General features: G+C 40.3%; 1 protein-coding gene across 4 annotated transcripts in view; it reads left to right on the top strand.

Annotated features, from left to right (window-relative positions):
- The first annotated feature begins 1191 nt into the window (after positions 1-1191).
- sipa1l3 (signal-induced proliferation-associated 1 like 3) overlaps positions 1192-19483 on the top strand; it is a 57740-nt gene continuing 39448 nt past the window's right edge. For all 4 annotated transcript variants that reach the window (XM_036149505.1, XM_036149503.1, XM_036149504.1 and 1 more), the window contains exons 1-3: positions 1192-1296; positions 12144-12833; positions 16221-17184. In XM_036149505.1, the coding sequence (XP_036005398.1) occupies positions 12360-12833; positions 16221-17184 (1438 nt within the window). In that variant the 5' untranslated portion in view covers positions 1192-1296; positions 12144-12359. The remainder of the gene's footprint in view (positions 1297-12143; positions 12834-16220; positions 17185-19483) is intronic.

The following is a 19483-nucleotide window of genomic DNA, read 5'->3' as shown; positions in this document are numbered from 1 at the left end:
GACGCGATTCACTAATTGTTACATAGCCAAAAATTGCAGACTCTGCGATTTGTAAATTGCGTTTTTTTAAATCGCGATTATATTGAAAATGCGATTAATTGTTCAGCCCTACCTCTGATCACCTCACGTTGCCTTAGGGCTGGACGATACAGGAAAAAAAAAAACGCCTCGATAAAATAGAAATCATATTGATCGATATAGATAATTATCAACAAATTCAAAACATATATTTTAAGTGCAGTCCTGGCCATTTTATACTGTTGCTTAGCGACCTATTGTTGGATACAGAACACATAATTCAAACTTAACCCTTTTATTCAACCAACTTTTTACCAAAACAACCAAAAAAGGTTTTAAAAAAGAAAAAAAGAACGTGTGCTCTCTGAACTCTTTGAAGGGGGCGGAGCTTAGTTCCTGGGTCTGCGTTTGTGATTGGTTTAATGAGTGTAATATTAACCTATATAATAGGCTAGAATGCAAAAGAAAGGAAAACTGTTTTTCCATTGAACTGTTTATTGACCTTTTTTTTTTTTTTTCTATCGTCGATATACGTCTATTGATCGATATATATTGTTATTAAATTATCGTCCAGCCCTACGTTGCCTCCTCTTTCCATCTCCTAAACAGGCAGCTTCAGACAAGTTGAGGAAGAGTTGGGAAACCAAAGAGACTGAGTTCAGCATGCATGTATTTGTTTCTTTTGATCTTTTTTTTGTGCAGATTAAGAGGCTGAATTTATCTACCGTTGTATTATTGTTGCTCCTGGTAAGGAGTTTGATCTGCAGAACCTACACAACAGGGAGTTTATACCTCTGTTAGGGCGCCAGACACCCCGGCTGGGAAATCTCTTCAAAATCCTCACAAACAATGGATGTACCCATGTCGATAGCATCTGAACATGCCATCGACTGATTATAGCTGATTGGCCGCAATAAATGTGCACACCTTCAGTTCTTAATTACCCCCACACAGATAACAGGAATTACAAACAAATAGTAAAGATGCTTCACATAGCAAACGAGTGCAGAACATAAACAAAAGTAGCTGCTTATTTTATCTTGTTGTGCTGTTGAAACTTGGCCTGCGCTCAAAGTCGTTTTATTATGTGTACTGAAACCAGCCGCTGGACTTCCCTGTCCACTAATGCCAATACAAGAAGAACTTGACTTCAGTTTTATAAAACTTTTGTTTCACTTTTTTCTCCCTACAGGCTAAAGTACGGTGCTTCCTCTGCCTGCACATTCACACCATACCTCGCCTCATCTGCTTCACCGACACAGCTTGAAGGCAGAAAAGGTAAGAATACTGAATATTATGTTTACTTTGTGTACAAATGATCTCATTTGAAAGCTGGTATATGTTAATGCTGTTTAGAGGCTATAAAAGGCTTAGCAGTAACAACAAGCGTTCATTATTCATGTTTTTTTTTTTTTTTTTGTAATTGAACTGTTACATTTTAGATTCTTCTTAATTGTGTCAATTGTTCTGGCTTCCAGAACTCTTGTCAGTTTTTGAATGGAAAACAAGAATGATTAAAGACCGGAATAAAGACTCGATGAGCTGGATTAGCTCTTCCTTCAGCACTCTGCTGTGTTTTGTTTTCTTAAGACACTATTTGTGTGTGTAAAACATCATTTGACATGTGCTTTGATTTCATAACTAGTTTTTTCTGCAGGGACCTACAGAAAAACATTTCTCTTAATCAGAACATGCATACATGACACGCCCTGATTTTATCATGATCCGGTTTTGGTCTGAGGGAGTTACCTGTGACCTCAGACAGATAAATAGTCCAAGAATCAGGTCCAGTACAGATAATGGATCAGACATTATACCATGAGAAAGTCATACCAGCCCATGCCTCCTTATTATCATTTCCTGACTTCAATAAAATCTCAACAGAGCATTTTTTTTTTTGCTCAATTCTAGACATCACCAACAAGCTCATCTGATGCATTTGTTGGTTTAAGGAAACATTTTGAGATGCACCTAGACTGAAACCTGAAAACCTTTGTTTTATTTTTTCCTTTCAGCCGTCTTTAATTGTGTATTTAGCATATTTAATTGTGTAAAGGACGGGTCAGTTGTCTGGGATTTTCTGAGGGCACACACATCAATATGTATAGATATTAAAACATTTCTTTTCAGGTTTTTAAATTGTTTTCACCAAATAGATGAGAAAATGGTAACCAGTGGGCTACAGTTCCTGTTTCTCCTGCTAACTCTAAATCATTAGAGTTCTAACGTTGATGTTTGACACTGTGTGCCTGCTAAATTAGTCTGTGCACCCTATACTTTAGCCTTCCTCCTCCTCCTCCTCAGCGGTCTTGGTGTCAGGGGACAGCAGCCTGACAAACAGACGGATCGAAGTGACACTCACAGCTTCAGCAGGACTTAGCGGAACAATGTCGACGGAAATCAGCGGAGACGGGGACAGCGGGGATGGGAAAGACTTGAGAAAGGGACTGTGAGGAAAGCAGGGCGACTGCGAGAGAAGTGCAACTCGGTAACTCTCTGGTCTTGGAGGCAGAGATGTCGCCTCCAGATAACCCACACAGACTTACAGGCCCGATATAGAGCAAAGTCAGAGGCTTCGGCAGAGTACTTCCTTCCAGCCTGCTGTTCACATTTGTCAATGTTTTTTTTTTTTTTTCAGTGTTTCCTCTGGGAACTTTTTTCAGGGACTCAAGTTTTTCTCTCAGTGATAACAATGGCCACATTTTCACATGTGTCATACCAGATATACACCCATGCTAAAGCAAGAGTAACATACTTAAATGCTATTATTGGGACTTCCCTAATATGCATAGTAAAGGTTTTGCTGAAGTTTCTTTTTGCTGTGAACAGAGCTTTACATTCTCATTTGACAAGCATGACACCAGCACGTCAACAACTAAATTTGCCTGTTAAATCTAGTGTTAGGGAAGAAAATCAACTTACTCCTCTAGTCACGTCAGGGAAATGCAGGCACAGTCGTTCTGTAGCGTTTATGTGAGCTGTAGGGAACAATGAAACATTCAGACCATAAAATGTGTCCCCAGTTTACTCAAAGAGCTCTGACCTTTTAGCACTTCATCAATAACCTCTTAGATTTTAACATCATCATTGACAGTTACTTGTGAGGAGAGCGATGTTAATTCCTTGGTTTAATCCCGCATAAAGTCCTGAAGCTCTTTAAAAGTGAATCTTAAACAAGATGCTTTTCTGTAAATGCTCAGAACTCTGTAGACAGACATAAAATTATTAAGACCTACAGTTTAAGGTCTCTTTTAAATATCGGTTGGTTATAAATTTACTGTTTAACAAAGTGGTTGTTGAGATAAATTTCCTTCTAAAATTATTCCCCTCCTGTTTTTTTTTTTTTTACATGTTTTGTTGCTTCACAACCTGGAATTCAAACGGATTGTTTGAAAGTTTGCAGCATTTCTTTTACAGAACATGCCTACAATGTTGAGGATGTATTTTTGTATTTTAAAGCAAACAATAAATGGGACAAAGTGACAGAAAACTGCCATTTGCATAACTGTTTCGTCCAACACCTCCTCAACCCCCCCCCCCCCCCCCCGCCCTCCCACCCAAAGTCAGTACTTTGCATAAATTGACGTAACGCCAACTGTAAGATCGCTCCGCTCACACAGAATTGCACCTGAAGGCTGAAAGACACCAAACCGTCCGATCCGACAGACAGATCTGTACAGATTTGTTTTCCTGACCTACCTACTGGCTGCGTAGAGGGTCCCTGTACGGACCACCAGACTCGGGAGACCAAGTACTCAGGGGAGAGTATGGGCCCGTTTACACTACACTTTTTTTAACCGAGCCGAGACCAGTCCGAGCTCAGTAACCGAGATAACTCTTGTGTTTAAATGGTCAGCAGACTGAACTGGACCGCGCTAAACACAGACCAGTTCCTGAGTAGGTCTCGGCCTGGTTTTTTTTTTCTGGCCCGGTTTTCTGATAAAGAGCGCATGAACAGACCGCGTCATCCCCTTACAGTCAGCTGACTGTCCGAGGTTTTTCCCGGCGTGTCTGGCTGAACGTCCTGATTCACACTCCATTCAGATAAATTTCAGACATTCATAATAATACTAGCTTCCTTACCGTGCCACACGCTTTCCAGAGATGATTCTGCTTAGCAGTGTGATGAACCTCAGCGTCTGTCGTTGTTTCCGGTGTCTGTAAATCCTTATTAGACGTTCGTTTGTCTTATCCACTTCACAAAAGCCGACTCTCTCAAGTAAATTCACCAATGGTTGCCTTCTTCCCCTGACTCTCCGCAAACACCGAAATATCACAATATCAAGCATAACGGCGCCACCGTTTTGTTTTGCTGCTTCTGCCTTCAATCCTAGAGAGCAGCAGTACCGCAGATCGCCACTAGGAGGCGAGGAAACCAAGGAACCGAGATCAGCTTGGTGTGTAAACGGTCGTCTTGGCTTGGTTAACTGATCCAAGCTCAGACTGGTCTCGGCTCGGTTAAAAAAGTGTAGTGTAAACGGGCCTTATCTCCCGGAAGTTCCTCCAGCATAAAAAAAGGGGCGGCTGAAATACATCGATTTAATTTACACATCTCACTCACCTAATTCAATACTCACCACTTGGAAGGAAAGGGAATGGATGGAGATAGATGATGTTTTCTTTACAACTGTTGTCTTTATACGCGGGTTTGTTGTATCATATAAAATGCTTCTGTTCTCTGCTTCAATAATCAGCCGTTCGTCGTCCATTTTAGCGATCCAAGTACAACAATGCTTAAGCACGGTTCCGAAATTATTTATATTTCCCCATAAGCAGATGTTTTACTTTGCCAACGTGTCTCTCTTCCTGTCCGACTCATGATTTTCCCATCAAATTGCTGCGGAGCTGCGACCAAGACAGACCTTGGTCAGAGCTACGCAGCCACAGTTGCGTAGAACCGTAAGCGAGTCTGCCCCGTTCACTTCCACCCCCTGAATAACTACAACTTCATACAATACGATTTTTCATCGGACGGAACGCTAATTCAGCTTTGGTGTGTCTCGGCCTTTAGACTTTTTGTGCAGATTTATCACATAAAATAAGATTGAAAAACGTTTAAACTACTGGTTTGAATGTTACATAATAAGTAAAAAAAAACGCAAAGGGGGTGAATACTTTTGCTTGGCAAAGCTGCCAATAATACACCATCACGTTGTTGTTTTTATTCTTAAATTATATCCCATACGCCTTTCTTTTGGTTCTGGTCTCCATTTTGTCAAGTTGTTCTTATGTCATATTTTGACCCCTGGTCTAATTTAAGTTTTAAGTGACCTGTTGGTCACTATTACTTATTAAAGTTATCAAGTTAGATTTTCTTACAACAGACAACCCACACAGACTTACAGAACAATATTACTTCAGACTGTCGGCTATCAAGGCAGCGAAGAATTAGTGCATGGTTGGCTGGTTTCACCACATTAGCATATTCAGACGCGCTTTTGGGCATGAGCTCAGCCACCGCATCTCAGGAAGTGTTGATAAATTTATCCAGCAATCTCCACGGTGACCCATTGAATTCCTCCTTTTTCCTTTTTCTCAGAACTTGATTCGTGTTTGTGAAATCAGCTGACATGTTGGCTTCTCCCCTCTTCCTTCTTCGGGGAGGCGTAATGACAGAAATCATTGATCTTTTACATTTTTTATGTGTCCTTGACAGAAAACAGACACAATCATATATAACAAATGCATTTATTTTTAAAAATTATATAAAAGTTGCAGGTGCGAGGCCCCCTAGTATCACCAGGCCCTGTGTGGGTTCACAGTACGCACAGCGACCGCTCTGCCCGCTGACCACTATAATTTATTAAAGTTATCAAGTTAGATTTGCTTACAATAGATTGAGAAACATGTTGGCTATCAAGGCAGGTGAGAATTGGTGTATAGTTGGTACAAAAAGTCCGGCCACAGACGGATCCATTTCAAACCTGAAAAACTGTAAAAGCAAAGAATGGCAAAGGGACAAAATCACATACACCTTAACATGTCTGATTAGATTTTAATCAAATTTTATCTACTTGTCTCAAGTACAATTGGCATTTAATGCTTAAGACTTAAAGTGCAATGACATCTGGTTTATAGCTGCTCTTTCTATCACAAACGGCGTCTTTTAGAGCTCGGTACAAGCTGCGCTCATAAAACTGGAAGAGCAGCATGTTAAGGTCTGACAGCACGTTTAGTGTGTGGCTGAGCAACAGCAAAGAGTGATTTATTGCAAAAAGGCTACAAATAAATGCAAAACAAAAGTAACACTCATTTGCAATTTTATCTCTTTATTCGTTCTTCTGCCATCAATTGTTGAATACTGGCAGATTTCCTTAGAAGCGATGTCTATTGTGCAAGTGTCCTGTTTTTAAAGCAAAGGTATAAATCTAAAAGAAGCATTGTTGACATCATCCGTACCCAAGACATGGTTGCACGACACTATGCCTGCACATTCAGTCTCAGGGTGTTTGACCTGAGGAACTGAATGTTAATTTTAAAGGTAACCAAAAGCAAAACACTGTTAAAGCAAACTTTCTGTTTGTTAAACTTTTATTTGACCTGACAAAACCACCTCTTTCACAAGGGGTGACCAGGGGTGACCAGGTCAAGAAAGGCAGCAGCACACTTCACAGTAATCAAGATGGACAAGAAAAAAAACTATATATATATATACAGCAATTTGACGAATAATATTCAGGAGTGATTTCAGTGACTAGGAAATTTCAAACTGTACCAATTTAAGATTTAAAATATCTTGTTTTGTCTTTTTCCTCTTCTCTGTTTTTGTTACTTTTTCTCCCCTGTAACTTTTTGCCTCATCTTTTTATCTTCCTTTTTTTCCTCTTAACTTTCCCCTTTTGTGTCCATTAAATTTGAAATAATCTCAAAATAATATCCAATAGTTTTTGCATAATATACACTTGTGAAAGTAAATCTGTTGGACTCTCTTTGGCTCTAAGAATGCAATTCTTAGTGCTACACTGTCAGACAGGACGTATTAAATAAATCTAAAACAAAAAAGATGTAATACACAAGGATTTCCGTTGTTGGTTTCTTAGGACAGAGCAGAAGGCGTTCAGCAAAACCAATTCTGACAGTTTCAGTTCGGATCAGAGGGCAATATAAGCAGAGAGGGCAGAAAAACAGAAAGCTTTCTTCCCCGTTTCAGCTCAAACACACAACACATTCATGAACGCCAGTTTAGGAAGCTAAAGGAAAAAGTAAATAGATGATAACAGTCTCTTTGCTTTAGCCGAACATCAACAATACTTCTAATACGTCAACATAATTCAGCACGTCTATGGAGAGAAGGGGAACAGAGAGTTACCGTAATTAGTGCATTGGAACAATTGAACAACATATACTGGTAACAACGCTGTAAAAGAAACCATATTTCTATATAATTGATATTACAAAAATTAATTCTTCAGAGATATCAATTTGCATGCAAAATTACACAAATCTGTGACATTTTCATGTCACCAACTCTGCACACAAGTCCATGCAGACGAACGGTTGTCTAGTTGTTTTATTTTTAGTTTCAGTATTTTAGTGCTGTGACACGTTCTCAGGTTTTAGGTTTATTGGCCAGGAATTACTGCCCAGTGAACATGATTAACTTGTTTATTTAAGATCAAGAAGAGAAAATTTCTACCATCACTATTTGCAATTACAAAAAAAAAAAATTATTGGTAAATTGGGCAATTTAAATTATTTAAATTGCTCAAATGTTGAATAATTTGCTTGATTTGTATATACAGTATCTTTCTACGGGAACTCATTGAAGTTGTTTAGGCTATATTTGGTAGAAGACAATTATTGGGAAATTTGTTTTACAGATTTGTTGATGTTTCATTTATATGTACGAGAAAATACAGAAGTAGTTTTTTTTTGTTCCCTAATCTGGTGACCTATTTTACTCATACTGACTGTATTATAGGAACGCTGCTGAACCAACAGCTGAGATAATGGTAGATTTGTGTTTGTTGTTTAGATTGTGTACGCGGACATTTGATGATCCAGGAAAACTGCAACAGCTTTTTAGCTTTTAACACAGTGCTTTAAACCACATTTTCACCGTTTCGTCTAAAAACGTGAGTTTTACCTTGAGTTTAATTCACAAATTTTCACATTTCCTTTCATTTCATCGGCTGTTGCTTATCTCTGGCCCTCCTCTGGTGGATCCTGGGAGTCCTGGTGGCTTCAGTGCTGGATGTGCCGCCCTCCGGCAGGCTGCCAGTGATGTATTGTTGTATGACTGTGTCAGGCTCTGCTCCTGTCTGCCGTCTGCCAGTCATATGTACCACCATATGCTCTTCATACCAGCCCCTAATCTTCATCACTCTCTCACATTGTATTGCTTTACTTAGCCCCGTGGTGTAACTACTGCTGATACGTCCTATCTGGATGCTTTGTTTTTCCTCATCTCTTGCTTATTTTATATCACATGGTAGCTTTTTGTTGATTATCTGAAGCCTTTCGATCTTGATACACACGTCCTTGCATCCTCATTATGTGACTTTTGATTGTTGGCAGACCCTGCTGCAACATATGGCAGGTCGATTCCTCCTCATCTCTGATCCAGTGGCTTTTATTCAGCTTTCACTGATCTCAGGTTGTCTGCATCGCTGTGACTGAGCAGTAGCGGCAGCACCTCCTCCTCCACAGTGATTACGCTCATTCCTTTGCGAGCTGGCGCTCTCTACTTGCTCTGTCATTACTACCATCTAACCAGCGTAATTACCAGCGCCGGTGCGTGTTTGTGGTGCATGCGCCAAGCCTGCCGCACGCTGGGCAAGTCGGAGCCAGGGTGCAGAGAAAGGAAGTGGTGTGAATGGTGCAGTCGTAGCAGGAATGCAGCATCTTCGTGCTAACTAATCGCTGTATGTGAGTAATTAAAAGGCATTAAATGTCTGCTCTTTATGCTCTGAACTCTGGGCCAAACCTGAAGACGTCCGTATAATTCTTCTTTACCTTTTTTCTCTGGATCTTTTTTCAGTTTAACTTTTGGATAATAACACATTAAAACATCCATGTATGTAACATTTCAGGCGTTTTGGGGTCAGCATTAACGTAGGTGTGTCTCTGAGCGATAAAACAGACAGCTCTCTCTCTCATTAGCCACATAATGAAGCCATTCTCCAACCTCTGCAGCTGGGGCGGATAATCTGGGATCGGGTCTCACAGTGGATCACAGGGACGGCCTTTTGAATGAGGACAGACTCTGTCAGAAAGCATGATCAGAGCAGGAGCCTTTGGCTCGGATATGCTTTTCCTTCTTTATAAACAAAGACGTGACACATTGGTTCGGCTACTTGGTTAAAGTGAGATTCTGTTGGCTGTAAATGAGATCATTGATGCATTTAATGGTTTCAGGATCCGTGAACAAGTAATGCAGGTCAAAAATAGATTCAGCAAGGACACAGATATGTTGGATATTGTAAAACAAACATCTCATTGGGCTGCACTTAATAAAAAAAAATAAAAAAATTATTCACACAAACCAGCAACTAAAGAAGTACAAACCCATGAAATAATCGCTTCTGATTCGCCCTTTCAGAAGTAAGCTTTCAAGAGCTATGGTAAACATCTTGTGGTTGTTTTTGCATTTATTGCTTTTGTTTTTAACCACTAATTGTTTGAAATATAAAATAGAAATGAATCGTAGTTATTTTAAACCTTCTAAATGTAGCCAAATGTTGTTTATAGTATGTCTCTTTGACTTTTTGGATATCAGTGCATTTCTGATGTAAAATCTGCTTTAAATGAGCAGTTTGCGGTTGGAAAATAAAGAAAATTGTTGTAGTTAATGAATGACAGTCATACGTTCAGGAATTCAAATTCAGATATACTTTATTGATCCCAAAGGGTATTTTATTGAAAATACATGTAAAATAAGAGTATTTTATTGTAAGCAGACCAGCGGAGAGGATTGTATTGTGAATGTTGGTAACTAACAGCACATGATCAGAGCTGTACAGTGTCTGCAGATGGTGTCCTTGTGCACATTGGGAAAACTCACTAAGATATTCCAGTGACCTCTGCAGTTTGAGGAGAGACTTATGGAGATAAGAGCTTTAATCCAGAAATAGAGTGCAGCACAGATGGATGAATTAAGCACATTTTTACATTTATTTGAAGTCCCCATTTTAACCCAATTCTCACAGATTCTTATAAGAACTTTTTCCATATTTCCTATTTGAATCCTTTCACTTAAAGTCCTGTTGCACGCTTCTGTCGCTTTGTGAGGTTTCATTCTACGAACTGAAAATATCAACCCAGATCTCCACGACAAATAAGAAGCAAGAGCAAACGGAAGGACAACAAACAGCCTGCATTGTGGGTCTTTCGAGATTATTAGAGATGCACTAATCAGGTTTTTCCCGGGCCAATATCTACTTCCTGTTCATGTTGAGCTGCCGGTTCCGTTTTTCCCCATTTGATTTTTCGCAGGACAATAACACATAAACAGACATACGTGTTCTGCTAGTTGCTTAAAGATGTAGCACTTTGGAATCACACAGAAAGTTAAGGAATTACAAGATTATTCCCATTTATGCATCCAAACATATGTTCCTAATATTGATCTGATTTATTTTTTAATTAAAAAAATGGTTTCAATCAAATTATCTTTTATTAGTGGGATTATGGAGTAAAAGTAGTAGGAGGTCATAGTAACTTGTAACAAAGAATTCAAATAAAAAATCATGGATTTTGTACCTTTTTTTCCCCCCCCCTCGGCTGATTATTAATAAAGAGGAAAAAAAATCAACTTGCCAAAAACTTTAGTTAAATTTCTGATCAAAAAAACATCAGTAACATCATTCTTGTACCTGTGCTTTGGCTTCTAAAGCATAATTGGAGACAAGACCTGCTTGTGAATGAGCCGTTGTCCTTGAAAGGCCATTGGACAGTTGAGATTTGATGCTGCGTGACTGTCATATCGAAGCACATCGACGTGGTTCACTGAGCAATGTACTGTGCTCTTTCTTGACTTTTTCCCCGTCGCTCTATTTATGGCTTCACCCAACCGCACGCCTCCGGCTGATGCTGTGTCACTGCTGCCCTTTTCTGTCTTCTGGTATCAATTCTTCCTTGTTAATTTCACAAAGATATAATTGTCTGCCATCACTCTACAGAAAGAGGAGAACAGAGATGCATCTCTTAATTTTTTCTTTTCTTTTTTAGCGGTCCTCATGTAACAATTTTGGTCTATCAAATGTAATTGTAGCAAAATAACCCCCCCAAAACATTTTTACAAGGTATTTTAATTGTGTTTTAAAGAGCTACACAATATATCAAACCAGAATCATCACAATATCTGTGCATACCACAGTCATTTAGTACAATAACATATAAGTCTCATGAAACCAGTAGAATGGACCATTCAGTCCCTTTTAATGTTCGTACAAGATGTATATTCTGTCATAAGTGTCAGAAAAATGAGGGTCTATCCTGCAGATCCTTTTTGGCCCCCACCTCAAAAGGATGCACTGCTTTTATTATGTTGGTGTATAATTTTAAATCTCAAAAGAAATAAATCATAGTTTCTGGTTGCAATAGTACAGCTTCATGTAATGCTCAAGAGGGGGGTGAATACTTTTAAATGTAATCTTTGATTTTCTTTAGGTTTTTTTTTTTTTTTTTTTTTTACTGTCTAAAGCATAAAATGTTGAGAAATTTCTCCTCCTGCGTTTTTGCACGCTCTTTGTTCAGGTTTGTAACGGGCTGAAAGAAACTCTGGAACTAAGTGTTTCCGAGGTTTAAATCGGCAGCACAGCGTTTCTGTGTGCATGGCACAAGCGCCGGATTTGGGTGATAATAATATTCCATGTCAGCCTCTTGAAGATTAGCCTCAATGGGGGGGAAATTCTGTGTTATATCCCCTCACCTTATTTTCTCTCTGGCTTATCAGTCTTACAGTATTTTACAGCTGAGTGAGTTGGTCTCCTCAATCCAGAGCTCAGGCTCTCTTTGGTTCTGTGGATAAAATGTGGGTCATGCCAACTCTGATTTGAAAATTATCCTGTATTTCAGCTTTAATTTGTTTTCTCTTTTTTTTTTCCTCTCATGTAGATTCTCTGTTATATATTTGTTGTATTAATTGTTTGCCATTGATTTCTTTTTTTCTTCTTTTCTTTCAGAAAACTGAGAAGAACCCAAAAGCAGGACAAGGATCCAGACTAGTCCCATTATGCACCACTGAAAGATTTCCCCATCTTCCTTTTTAAAAGCAATGTTGGTGGGAGCCAGAGGTCACAACACTGTTTGCAGAGTGTGTGTGGGGCCCCTCCCTAGCACAACTCCTGAGATAGGATGCCAGAAGCCTGCCCACCGACCCTGAGCTCCCCCGGGGCGTCATGAACACCTACAGAGATAGAGGGGTGACCTGCAACTCCTCAGACCTTCTGGATGGAGCTGGAGGGTTACCACAAAACACTTCGCTTCGTCACACCCCTAATGGCCAACCAGCTCCTGGCCCCACAGAACCAACGGCCCATCCTCGCATCTCTATGCCCAAAATGGGGGTTCGTGCCGTGGTCACCGAGTGGCCCCCTCGTCGCGCACATTCCCGGGAGTCGCTGCTCGAAAACGGGCAGAACGGCATCAATCACTACGACGACTACTCCTTCACGTCGTCGATTCTGTCGCCTGACGTTAGGCTGGTGCGAGGAGGGATGGCCAGGCTGCCCCGCAGGTGGTCAAAGGACGTGGAGTTCAGAGGCGGAGGGTTCAGCGGCGAAAGAGGTTCGCCTCTCAGTCTAAGAGTCTTCCCGCCGTTGAGGCAGCGCTCCAACAGCGAGGTGACGCTCAGTGAGCAGGACGAAAACGAGGTGAGCCTCAAATCTTTCTCACATTTCTTTTTTTTTTTTTTTATGTGAGCTGCAGTGCATTTCATCTGAGTTGGGAAGAATAGGATGTGTTGTTTCCTCGTGGCGCTGGTCCAGGTTTTCAACACAAACCTTTTGCTAATGAGGTCCACAGATGGAAGTCGGTTTGTGTTGGCCTTTCAAAAAGCCATGCTTTTGCTTTGCCAGCTGTATTTACAGCATTTATGGGCTTAGAAACGGCTTTCTCCCAAAGAGTAGAACTTTAAAATATTAGCGTATCTCTAATGAGTTTAGTCTGCTATAGTTTCTGTTTGTTTTTAGAGAAATGTTTATTGTACTGATGTACATTCCAGGGCCTCAAAAATCTAAATTTCATATTAATTTTAGCCCCTAAAAAGTCTTAAGTATGCACAGAATTCCCATATTAAGTCTTACATTGCCTTTCGTTAGGTCTTAAAATGGATAATTATTCTCTTCTTTGTGCATTTAATATTTTTATACATATAGTATAATATACAGGTACGGGGCGGGGGAGAGGGACTTCATACTTTGACACTCACCTCAGAAAGTGAAACTCACTTATTATGTGGATTAATTTCACAGACTGTAATATTTCAAGCCTGTATTTCTTGTATTTTTGAGAATTATATCTTATAGAAAATAACAACCCAAAATTTGCTGTCTCTGAAAATTAGAATAACGTATAAGATCAATAAAAAGTAGTTTGAACAGAAATGTCAGGCTTCTGAAAAGTATGTTACTTTGCATGCCCTCAGTACTTAGTTGGGCCTGCTTTAGCATGAATTAGTGGCATGGAGGCGATCCGCCTGTGGTTCTGCTGAGGTGTTCAGGAAACGGAGATTGCTTTGATGGCTGCCTTCAGGTCATCTGCCTTTTTGGGTTTCGTGTCCTTCATCTTGGTCAGTGGTCATTGAACCAGGTTATTGTTACCTTTGGCAATGTGGGCAGGTGCCTGCTGGAAAGTTAAATCCTTGTGAAGCTCCCTCAAATCTTCGAATGGATTTTGCTTGACGAACCTCTCAAGGCTGCGGTTATCCATGTTGTTGATGCACTTTTTCCTTCCACTCAACTTTCTATATTATACAGAATCTTTTGTTTTAATTACTTGTAGCCATAATCATCAAAGTTACAAGAAATAAAGGCCTGAGATAATTTACTCTGTCATAAATCTATATAATGTGTTTATGAAATGAGTGACAAAAATATAAAACTCTTTAATGATGTTCCAGTTGTCTGAGCTGTAGTTATACATAATTTACTTAATATGTTAATTATTTAACATCAGATTATTCTCTTTAGTTCTGGCTAAAGAATTAGAGCATTATTACTCTTGTTAAAACTACACAGCACACTAAACAGCACTTGTCCCAAACCTGCCGTTTTGGAGTTTATATAGAAAAGTAAAAGCAAAACATGTTAAATATTCATTACCAACTACTTTGAAAATGTGCATATTTACTAGGTTTTGAGATTTAAGAAAACGGATTTCAGCAGTTAGTTTAAACCCTTCATCAACAACTGCTTGCTGTATAATTTGCTTGAAGCTGTAGCTGTGTGAGAAGACACAGCATCTTTTTCTTATTGTCAATAAGTCAGACTAAACCAGCTTTAGATAAATTAAAATTAACTAAGGTATTTGTGTTTGCGAAATACCAGAAAGAGAATATTTTTTGGAGAATTTATTATTTTGATTTAAATTAGTTTCCACACACTGAGATTACTATGGCTTTAAAGGATTTCGGAAATCACGATGATGATGATGTCTTGGCTTCTGATGTATTTTAAGGTAACACCTCTAACATGCCTCTTTCTTGTTTGACATTATGGAAAAATCTGAATTAATCAGCCAAGATATCAGGTGAAGAGGTCTGGCTCAAATCTATGGTACAATTTCTAGATACCTGAAGGTACCATAATCATCTTTGCAAACAATAATGTGCAAATATAAACACCATGGGAATGCTCAGCCATCGTACTGTTAATTAAAGAGACGGGTTTGCATCCCAGAGAACAACGTGTTTTGGTGCAAAGGGTGAAAATCAATTAGAGAACAAAAACAAAAGTACATGTAAAGATGCTGACTGAAAATGGAGAGAATATCGTTATTTACCATGAATTAATTACTTAAAGCAGCACCGTATAAGTTTTGACTTAATGTGTATAAGTATTAGCTTAATGTGAGATACATTAAATTATTTTTCAGGTTAATGTACAGCACTTGGTGCGTATGGACGCTCAGTACAGGTTGCCCTTCTGAAAAACCTGCCTATGTAACTTGAGAGGCGCGGATCCGGCTCTGAATGGGTCATGTGATGTAGAGCACCGCTTTACTGCAGTCTGAGCTCCCCTTAAAGACTAGAACTAACATTACATGCTTCTACTTTTCTCATCCTCGAGTCAAAGTTTGTCATGGTGGCCATGGTTATTATTACAAAATACTCGTCCTGTCGCTTTCTCTGTTTCAATGGGAGTCTCTGAGGATAATCCAGAGGGGTGAATGTGGCCCTGTCTTTACAAGTAACTCGTTTACTTCTCAGTCAGATGGTCCAAAATGGTCTGCTATCAGAATCCAAAACACGGAGGGAGACTGTTTAATTTTGCAACAGGGTAGGGGTGGATGATAATGATAATTCAGTATCTATCTATCTATCTATCTATCTATCTATCTATCTATCTATCTATCTATCTATCTATCTATCTATCTATCTATCTATCTATCTATCTATCTATCTATCTATCTATCTATCTATCTATCTATCTATCTATCTATCTATCTATCTATCTATCTATCTATCTATCTATCTATCTATCTATCTATCTATTTATTTAATAAAGGTCATATGACATTTGCAATATTTCAATATCCATTAGAGTATATGATTACAGCATTTCTTACTGACTGACGTTCTGGGTTTTAGGTAATTTTGTGTGTTTAATTTTTTAAGGCAAGTATTTTTAAAATCTGATATTGGAGGAGTTTTATAAACATGGTAAAATAATTGTCATAGATTTGTGCAGGCATTTGTTTTGGGCATTCTTTGCAGTCTTTTTAAGGCTTTTATTTTATTTATATCTATATCGTATCAACAGAAACTAAGAAATATATCGTGATATAAGTTTGGATCATATCGTCCAGCCTTACAACAGTGCAGTGTTGCCAGTGGCCTTCAGAGGCGCTAAACCTGGAAATTACAGGTCTAGCGACCCTAGTGGCTAGAAGCTGTGCAGTGATGCTATAAGGATATTGAATATTAACGAATTACAACTTGCAACTAAATGAAACTTGCAGAAACCCTGCATTACTTTGTTGTATGAAAGAAAATCTCTTAACGTTTGATCTAATCCATTTCTCCTTGTTCTTCCCTGTAGGTGGACCCTCGAGTAAGCATGGGGTTTGGGAACCGGTTCAGAGAGTATGGCAGCACCTCTTCCATAGACATCCAGGGCATTCCTGAGCAAGGTTTCTTTGAAATGCTCAATCAGTTTCAAATGGAGAGGCCTGACCAGCGCAGCTCAGCTCCTGCACAACTGGGAGAGCTGCTGCGAGTTCCAGACTCATCATCGAAAGGTCCCTTCCCTGCCGCTCCCTCGCCTGGTCCCACAGGTGGGGACGAAAAAGGAACAGGGAGGAAAGATGGCGCCGAGAGAGTGAGGAAGAAAAGCGGAGGGACGGAGTCGTCGCTGGGAACTTCCTCTTTGTTCCGGAAACTTCGGAGCTCTAGTCGAGGGGAGCTGGATGGAGGAAAGGGAGAGGCTATTGAGGATAGGGGAGGGAGAGGCTCAACAGATGCCTCCTACAAACCCTGGGTTTGCCCTAAGAGCTTCGTCCACTTTGATGCTCAAAGCGTCCTGTTTGACCTCCACGAGGCGGCGGCTCAGCGCAGCTTTTCTGCTCAGAGGAGGAACACTGCCACGGGGGCATCGGCCGCCTCGTCTCTGCCTGGCTCCAGACCCAGCCTGAACGACCCCATTTACTCCAGCATCGAGGATCTGACCCTCAACCTCGATCAGAGCTCCACAACCTCTTCCCTACCCACGGACCCTCTGGACGGGCCCGCAGCTCACAACACAAGCGCACTGCTCCTCTCCTGTCCCCACTTCCTCAATGAGATAGGACGGCACAAGGAGAGAAACGTGAGCTTCCTCAGCTCCTCGGCAGAGCGAGGAGAAGGAAATGGAGAAAGAGGGTGGTTGAGGAATAGTAATGCCAGCATGTCTGTGCTGGAGATCCCAGATGAAGAGCAGGAGAGGAGGCTGGAAAAACTGAAACTATACAGCATAGAGCATGTGGACCTGGGGGCTCGCTACTACAGAGACTACTTCAATGGGAAAGGTAATGCTGAGTAGCACGTTTCACTTGATTTCCAGGGGTGGGTAGTAAGTCGTGGGCCGGTGTGAGGGAACAGGTCGTTAGTCCATTACGGGATGGCACGGAGACACACAGGACAGAAAAAACATGCATACAGAGTTACACCTAAAGACAATTTAGAGCGACCCATTAACCTAAAGAGGATGTTTGTGATTGTGGGAGGAACCTGGAGTACCTGAAAAAAACAGTTTCAATGTTTTGTAGGGCTTTGTCCTGTGTCCTGATACCAATTTATCTTTAAAAACAGGCCTTCAGAATGTGTTCAGCCTTATTTATAGTAGGAGCAGAAGCCACATCACATTAGCAGTATGCTGGTGAAGATTCTCAGTCATCCAGGTCATGGTCATTCCAAAAAAAGTAAAAAACAAAGCAACTGGACTTGTTTTCCATAGTTGAAGACGTTTCGCTTCCTCTCCAGGAAGCTTTCTCAATTCAAAAGGTCTAGAGTAATGATGAGTACCAAGCTTTATACTACTGCCCAAACAAAGGCCTTGTACTGCCCATTAATAAGGGGGTGGAGCTGTTTTGGTTGAATTTGCATCTTATCTAAGCCATTACAAGATCTTTGTTTGGGCATTGAGAAAGCTTCCTGGAGAGGAAGCAAAACGTCTTATACTACGAAAAACAAGTCCAGTTGCTTTGTTTTTTACTTTTTTTGGAATCACACTAGCAGTCACCGTAAAACTGGATTTTGCTATTATTCAGAAAGCTAAGGCTAAATGATGAGCTATTGTTTTAAACTATCTTCAACATCTTATTTTAAAGATTAGTTTGGTTGCAATGGCTCACATTCATAAAACATCAGATTCCAAGTGTATATTCCAGAGAATATAGATTTTTAACGCCCTTAATGCTTACATTTCCAAATCCAGCGTGATTCAACAGAGGGTGGAGGACCTAAAGAAGAAGAAGAAACTTTATTTATATTGCACCTTTTCACAGATAAAATCACAAGGAGCTTCACAATAGACAACAAATTATAGTAAAATACAAAATCCCACAGTGCTAAAGGATAAACTAAAGCAATTTGGTGTTATATATTCAACCTACCCGTTTTCTGCTATAAGTCTTGCTCTCTCTTGCTTTCTGGCAGACACATTTCGGTATGTTGTAAAAAAAATTTACCCTGCTCTCCTCTAAGTTAATTTTAAACATCTTGTTGTCAACATGAGTCTGGTAGTGCTTTTGTGTGATACGTTCACTGTTTGGAAAAAGGTGAGAATTTTAGGCTCCTGACTGTCAAAATGTGTCAGTTCTGGTCCGCAGGCCGTTTCTTTGGCACATCGCTACTTAGCTGTAAGCTGTGGTGAAGTGGTGCTTTTAAAAGATCTGATAATGATCCATCGTATCAAAATGTGCATTTTGTTTTTACCAGAAAAGCAAACCTGCTCTGAAAAAAATCTAACGTTTAGTAACTTTTATCGGTTTCCCACAGAACTGCTTTTGTGGGTCTTTTACCGTTTACCGTCCTTCAGGTTTATGGCTTACTCTGCCAATGTTTGACTGGCCAGAGTCGTATTTCCCCACATATCGCACGCTGGCGTTCAATATTCAGGTGGAGTTGACCAAACTGGCAACCTCCCAGGAGTTTTAATTGCACATGTACCTGCTTTTTGACGGTTGGCTGATAACACACCACCTGCCTGTCTGCTGGATCACAGGCGGTACTTGGCGCCTGAGCCAGCTCAGCTTTGTTTTACATCTGGCTTTTATAGTGAGAAGCAACACTTACCTTCAGAGGGGAAATGGTTAATATGATCTGTGTGGGTGTCTGCGTGGGCATTCCTCGTCAGCATCACCTCTTCAGACACTTTTGATGACACTTCCCCTTCGGCAAGCATCATCTGGCTGAGGACTAATTAGTGACAGATGTTATTAGGAGAATTTCACGCAGTGAAGCATGTTTGAACGTCGTTTGTGAACGAGACTCAGGCCAGCAGCCGCACCAAGAAAGGCTACGGTTCAAGAATTATGTTCATATTCTGATTTCACAGTCTTATCCGTCCCCCTGAACGCCGCTATGATTGTGTTTGAGTCTTTGCGGGGCTGTGGCCTCTGAGTATGTCGGGATCTTCATCAAAAAGCCGACATTTCCGCTAGAGGACACGAGAAACAGGGATAATCAGACTCCTCACAGCTAGGTTGTCCCAGTTCAGTCCAGCTGAAGAGCGGGAGGCAGAGGAGGAATCTGCCAGGCTGAATTCATCCTGAAGAGTCTGGATAATTTGTGCTTATGCTCCTGCACTGCCTGTGGCGTCGCCTG

Source organism: Fundulus heteroclitus, chromosome 18, assembly GCF_011125445.2.
Source record: "Fundulus heteroclitus isolate FHET01 chromosome 18, MU-UCD_Fhet_4.1, whole genome shotgun sequence".
Classification (NCBI taxonomy): domain Eukaryota; kingdom Metazoa; phylum Chordata; class Actinopteri; order Cyprinodontiformes; family Fundulidae; genus Fundulus; species Fundulus heteroclitus.
This window is presented reverse-complemented; position numbering and strand designations above follow the sequence as displayed.